General features: G+C 38.5%; 1 protein-coding gene across 3 annotated transcripts in view; it reads right to left on the bottom strand.

The window, feature by feature from the left end:
- Positions 1-481: 481 nt before the first annotated feature.
- Positions 482-7,266, bottom strand: part of LOC111924721 (DGAT1/2-independent enzyme synthesizing storage lipids-like) — a 51,694-nt gene continuing 44,909 nt past the window's right edge. For all 3 annotated transcript variants that reach the window (XM_023921031.2, XM_023921032.2, XM_086887989.1), the window contains 3 exons: positions 4,261-4,321; positions 3,726-3,865; positions 482-1,880 (listed from right to left, as the gene is read on the bottom strand). In XM_023921031.2, the coding sequence (XP_023776799.1) occupies positions 1,776-1,880; positions 3,726-3,865; positions 4,261-4,321 (306 nt within the window). In that variant the 3' untranslated portion in view covers positions 482-1,775. The remainder of the gene's footprint in view (positions 1,881-3,725; positions 3,866-4,260; positions 4,322-7,266) is intronic.

Genomic DNA, 7,266 nt, shown 5'->3' with positions numbered 1-7,266 from the left:
TAATGTACTTGAAAAACAGGACAATCAGACAAATACAAAGAAAGCCTTCAGATTCTGGTTACTTATAATTCCTCTTACTTCTTCATCACTGTCCATTTTAGTGCTCTATAACCTTTTCCTTTAGTTCCTTTTCTCCCTTGGTTTAAGCTCAGGCTTTGAATTTTAGCTTGTATTGCTGCAGTGCGGCATGTAAGACTTCACGGTTTGAATTCCTGCTTATGTCCAGGCATATCAGTCTGCACCATGATCTGCTTTAGTTTATCATCTCCTATGCATGCTGAGCCTCTGCTGGGAAAAAAAAAAATCTTTCTGTCTGTTTACAGCAGTTATAGTTAAGGTGTTCATGTAAAGACTCCTGTATCTTAAGACAGATTTGAGGGTTTTTTTCAGGACAGTATTCCTGTCTTTTTGGTCCAGGAGAATAACTCACCTGTCTATTTTTCTCCCTTCACCAGATGTGCAAGAAATATTTGTGAAGAGGCAGGGTCAGGGAAGAATTTATTTTAATCCAAAGAGCAGATTGTCTTCTACTGAAAAATGGGCAAACATTACATGTATTTCCTTAGATGCTATGTAACCTTTTAGGATGTTGAGAGGAAAAATTATTTACATATTAAAAGTACATGAAGGAAAAATGAGGCACAAAAATTACCTATCTTGGTCTTTGAAGTTAAGACTTGGTTGCATTTAATGGCATATTGGATAGATTACACAAAGTTGTCCCACTCCCACCAGCAACAACATCCCACAGCCTGTAAAAACATATTCTGCCTTGTACTTTCAGTTTTCCGCAAGTTGCATTAGGAAGACAAGACTGCCTTTCCAAACAGGCATTTTGGTTCAATCTATACTGGCAGTGTTGCAGTACTGCATTTTTAGGCAAACCACCAGTGATGATAAGCCTGAAAGATGCATTGCCTAAGAAAGCTCCCCCCGAGCCTGTTCAGTGGGAGATTTGAGTAAATACAGCACAACCATACTGCACACACCATATCCAAGGATTTTCAGGCTGGGGCAGCCTCATCCACTAAACAACAACGGTGTGGTGCAATAGAGCATGCACAAACCAGTTCAGACTTGAAACTACCTTCTACATGTATTTGCAATATTTGTTACACTGGACTAAAACTTATTTTTTCCCCTTCTCTTAGGGAACTGTTTTCTGTGGGGGAGAAGGCTTGGATGCAAATAGTGCTGCTTTCCAAGGTAGGCACTACTAAGCTGATGAGTTTGAAGTAGTCTAACATCTGTTTTAATGGGATTATGTCTCTTTCCTTAGTCTCTAGGAGAATGGTATAAGCAGTAGCTGATTACCTAAAGCAAGACAGTTTGTTCTGACGTTTCTTGCTTGGGGCCCATCAGGGAAGGGTCCCCCCATGAGGTGGGCTCTGGTGGGACAACACCAGCCCTGAGGCTCTGCTCTGAGACCACACCATGCTCAAAACACAAACACACAGATCTAGACAACACCACTAAGGCACTCAGATGTAAGTACATACTTGTTTCAGGAACCAGGAAAATCTTGGCTGTGTGATTTCTTTTGTGGTAATTTAGCTGTTGCATTGCTATTATACATAAATCATCTTCAGCAATCTTTTTTAGTTCAGGATATTCTCAAAGATATGGGGGAATTTTCTAGAGGTTAATTGTTTTCTTCCATCAAATCTGTAGAAATTTGTAAATTAAACTGGTCAACACCAACTATTAGTGACCAGTGATGTAGGACATTGTTTTTAACTGCATGCTGTAAAACCATTGAAATAAACATGAGCATTCTAATCACTTTTACGACGTTTATCAAATCTCTCCAGTAAAGCCTTCCATATGTTGCCTGGGATTGTTTGGTGCTTGCTTATGAGAGCCTGGACAGCAGCCTTTGTCTGAAAAGAAAAGAGAAATTTGTCTTTACAGACCTATTTTATGCATGGAAGAACAGTATAATCACTAACTTCTCAGAGGTTCAAGAGAGAAAATTCACACATAGCTCTACTGTCAGAAAAAAAATGTGTTTTATATTAACTAGCTGTCCTAATGACACATTTCTTGAAAAAGAAAGGAATAAAACAATGACTGCAGTTTGGGTAGGCTCAAATTATTGAGATTTATAAAATGTGGTCATTACTTAGTCAAAGTAGCCTTTAATACATGCAAACATTAAGTCTCTGCAATCTCCCAACCCTGAGAATGATGGGTAAAGTCTGGCTCACCTCATCTGATCTTATAGCTGAGCTATCTTGGACTAGGAGTTTGGAGCAGAAACCTCTGTCTGTCCTTCCCAACATGAATTCTCCCATAACTTTATCATATACAGCATGCACATAATAAGAAAACTCATAATACTCTTTACATGAGATTCAAATGCAAGTTTAGGAAGAGAATCAACACATTATTCTGTATTTCTAAAATAAAATAATAAAATAAGAAATTGTCTCCTTTTGGTTTCCCTCATGTATTTAAACTTGAAATAAGGGTAGCTACATACTCCACTGATCTACCCCAGAGTTATAGTAGAATATCATTGTGAATATAAGAAAAGAGTAGAAATCTTTCCTGATAGATTCATGTCCTAAATCCTTTGCAGGGCAGGATCAGACATAGGTCAGCCAGGCCACTGCTCACCTCAAACCTCATTTAAGTTGCCTTTTTTTTAAGCAATATCAGCCACAGAGTGGCTAACTAAGTGGGTGGTGGTCAAAGGGGGCAGCCAAAGGCTTGCCTTAGTAAGGTAAATCAATATAATGGGAAATTTCAATTTCACTTTTGTGGGTATACAAAATGCTGTTCCCCTAAAACACCAGAATATGAATAGCCATAAGGGCAGTCATATTGCTTCCAGCCTGCTAAAGGTGCTAAGACCAGACTCTACAGCTTCCTGGGGCTGTTCCCTCGTAACAGACCAAACCTGTCTTTCTGGTTTTACTTTTGTGAAGCTCAGAACAACCTGCAGCAGACCCTTAAAAAAGGAGAAAAGAAAACAAAAGAAGAAAAGCTAGCCTTGATGAATCTTTTGGGGGGAGGGGGCGGGCAGCACGGTGTTTTTTAATAAGTTATCTCTGACTGTTCATTTTTTTATGTATTTATAGGTTGTAGAGAATTATTTTTTTCCTCCAAATCCTCCTTTCATCTTCCATGAAAAATTTTAAAGTTGTCTTTTCAGTTTAGCTTAATATTTTGAAAAATGCTTAAACTCTAGATCTATAAACACCTTTATGCTCCTGGGCATCACTAATTTCATCAAACTGTAGGTACTCAAAATATTTTTATATTTTGGATGCAACTTTTTCACATTTTCATTCTGACAATGAGACTGAAGCTCTAGTAGAATTTTGCTTCTAGAGCCCTAGAATCAGTGAAGATTCTCAAAGTTATTTGTTGTTTATGAAATTTATTTTCATAGTAACTGAAAACTGCATTTAAAACATAATTGATGTCATTTCAGATATCACAGTTATTATCAAAGTTATCAAAGGCATGGGAGAAACAAAGTTAACATAAGAGCTCATACATTTCGAAAGGATGAGAGCATCCCAATCAACTGTTACTATATCAATATTTACTGGTAGGTATTTGTACATTAAATAATCCCAAACCTCAACTGCCCATAGCTTTAACAAGCTAGTAAAAGTGTATTTGTCTTTATCCAAGCATGCAAAAGACTGGTTTCAAGTGCACCTATAGTAGAGGGCAAAGTATGTAGTTCAATATCACAAGGAGAGAGAACTTACCTTTTCAACTAATTCCTCTGTAGTTATGTTCGGATCGTAAGGGATTGGCTTCCCAATGTATGTGCGAAATTTAACTGGAAGCCCTCCGTATGGAGGAGTAAAGGGCAATCGAGTGCTTTCATATAACTGTCTAAAAAATCCTGAAATGGTTTATGGGAGGAAAAAGTGAGATTACAGTCACAGAAAACACAATCCAAATGTGAAATCCGATTAATGTAGAAGACTTCTTAAAAATGCATGCTTTATTTGACAGTCAGGAAGTTGTTACAGGATTGAGGCAACTGTCCACCAAAACAAAGCTTGATAGACTTAATAGGCCAGAGAAATAAGGTTACATTAAAGAACCAAATCACACACACAAACCAGTTATGCACAAGCTATTTCCAAATTTGAGCTACCTCTGACCCACAGCAAGTGTTAGAGAATCCAAAGCAAGCAAAAGTCTGAAAAGCCAAGTCTAAGATAAAAGTAAGAGAAATCTGAGAGTAAGGAGATAAAACATTCCAAAAGAGAAAATATACGTTTAAGTTCTTACTTCTTTCTTTAAACATCCTATAGCCTTCACGGACATTCTGAGTATACATTGGAATGATGGGCTAAGGAGGTACAAAAAAAAAAAAAAAAAAAAAAGTGAGAATGTTATACCAGGTTTGAATTTCTGCTTTAATGATTGTTAGTGCAGCTAAGAAAATCACTCAAATATAGAGGGTAATTATTAGTCAGTTAAGCAGTAAAAAAAGAGTCTTGATTTAAAAAATTCCAGAATATAAATAAAATGCTATTTTTCAGCTCCCACAAACATCTCTTTTAAAGTCACTATCTGTAAATAAAATGACTGACATTGTACTAGGTTTTCTATAACATCTATGCTATGCATTTACTGCAATATCACTGACTGGAACATAAAACAAATTTCCACAGTTTTTCTGTGAGTGGTGAATTGGAAAGTATTCAGTTCGTGAAGTCTTGCAGAAAGCAAGCAGACATTCACAGTTGGCTCACCTCATCTGCTTCTCAAACAGGCATAACTGAACAGTAATGCTTGGATAAAATTTCACTGGAAAGGACTTCTGCAGATCCCTGAGACAAAAAAAAGGCAATTGTGTGTCCTCACTGACCTGGACTACACACCTTCTGGAGGGCAGATCCTTTGGCACTTACAGAACAAGTTCACTTCATCATTGTGACTGAAAAGAAACACGCTTGAGATACCTGCACTTGTCATGCCTTACAGCCTGAGGTAAGATTTCATAGTTTGTAGACAAACTGACAGTAATTGTATCCCTACATGCAAAGAGGTTTTTTTTCTCCTCTATTGTCCCTTTTCCTTTTTCTGAAACTCTAATTTGAACAGGTTGTTGGAACAACTTGTCAAGAAGACTTTTGTACTGTTAAGAATCACTACCACAGAACAGAAACTGCAGGATGAGAAAAAAACAAGCAAGAGAAAAGACCTAACTAGACCTTACCAAACAACTCATAGTGATAGAAGGCATTAAAAGGAAAAAATACCCAAGAGAGAACAAAAGTATCAAACATGCATAAAGTTGTAATAGTAAACCTTTCAGAATGCAGAACTAAGGGAAACTGTTAGAAATAAACCTTCAGAAAGTAATCAGTAATGTATTTTAAAAACATATAAGTACTGGACACTAAAAATACCATACTTTGTTTCAGCTATTAATTGAATACTGTACATCTAAGATGCTAAATGTTTGAAACCTGTCTATCACAAAACACTTTAAATTTAAGGAATAGTACAAGAGTAACACATGGTGGGTTATAAAGAAATCTGGCAACTACAGAAGTTACTGTCATACAATGATCAGCCATCAAGGTGCAGGGTAGGCAGCAATGTTCAGTCCCTAAGCTGGAAAACACAGGTATACACATAAAATCTTACATTTGTAAAGCAGCACAAACAGATCTGCAGTAACCCACATATTCATATTTTCTGTGCTGGAACTGAGCTGGATCACACCCAGCCAGCTTGAAAATCACAGAATTACAGGGTAGTTGAGATTGGAAGAGACCTCTGGAGATCTTATAGTCCAAAACCCTTGCTCCATAGAAGAGAATTTTATAAATCAAAGCTCCCAACCTTTCCTAATTCAACTTGAAGGAATTTTTTGGCACAGATAGAATTCAGGGATCTTCAGAAATTATGATCCCTCCCTGCTAGCCATAGACAGAGAGTATATCTGAAGGTCATGGATGAATTTTACTGAGACAAATATATGTACACTGAGTAATACTATTAAATAGTAACAATCTCTGACTCCCGTTAAGTAGAGCAGTTATACAAAATGAAATGTGGAAACTGTACAGATAAAGACTGAGGCTGAAAATACCTTCCTTGTTTGCTTTTATTCAACTTTTTCAGTGGAAGAACCATTGAACTTCTGTAATATTATATGATGGATGGGAATGTCTATTCATATATAAAGAAGGTTTTGTCTTGAAATCCCTATTCAAGTAATCTGTGACAGGTTATTAACCACCACGTAGTCATTTTGATAAAGTGTGTGTAGTTCTTTGGTTGATGGTTACACTGTATGTAAAGAAATTCTTTAAATACCCTTATAATTCTATCTTGCTTTTATTCATGATATCTGTGTAACTATTAGCAAATTTATATTAATTGCTACATAATAGAACAAGTTATGATGTTTGAACGAGTGTATCCCCAGTGTATTTGGGTTTTGTGGCCAGATTTTGGTAGAGGGGGAGGTACAGATTTTGGTAGAGGGGGAGCTTCTTCTGTGAGAAGCTTCCAGAAGCTTCCCCCATGTCTGGCAGAGCCAATGGCAGCTGGCTTCAGCACAGACAAGCTGCATGCCAAGGCCAAGCCTATCAGAAATGATCATAACAACTCTGTGATAGCACACTTAAGAAGGAAAAAAAATAAAAATATTGTGCATATGTAATTGCAGACAGAGAAGAACAGAGTGAGAAAATGTGAGAGGAACAGCCCTGCAGACACCAAGGTCAGTGCAGAAGGAGGGAGAGGAGGTGCTCCAGAGCAGAGATTCCACTGCAGCCCATGGTGTGGCAGCCCATGGAGGACCACAGCGATGCAGAGACCCACCTGCAGGCCATGGAGGAGACCCAGACCAGAGCATGGATGTCTGAAAGAGGGCTGTGTAGCTGTAGGAAACCAGTGCTGGAGCAGGCTCCTGGCAGGGGTCTGCACACCCACGGAAAGAGAAGCCCATGCTGGAGCAGGTTTCCTGGAAGGACTTATGACCCTAAGGGGGACCCTCGCTGGAGCAGGCTGTGTCTGAAGGACTGCACCCTGTAGAAGAGTGACTCACATGCTCATGAAGAACCTGTTGCCAGGGGGATGGACTCAATTTGAAGTTTGTCTTCTGTGGGATGGACCCCGTGCTAGAACAGGAGAAGGACTTCTCTCTGAGCAGTGGCAGAAATAATTGGCCATAGCCTCCATTCCCCATCTCCCTGCACCACTGCAGGGAAGGAGGCAGTGCCAAGAAAAGAGAGGTGGGACAAGAGGAGTTACTTTACTTCTCATTGTCTTGCT

The sequence above is a fragment of the Cyanistes caeruleus genome, chromosome 1, assembly GCF_971803275.1.
Source record: "Cyanistes caeruleus chromosome 1, bCyaCae1.hap1.1, whole genome shotgun sequence".
Lineage (NCBI taxonomy): Eukaryota > Metazoa > Chordata > Aves > Passeriformes > Paridae > Cyanistes > Cyanistes caeruleus.
The sequence above is the reverse complement of the archived record's forward strand: the minus strand, read 5'-3'. Positions and strand labels throughout refer to the sequence as shown.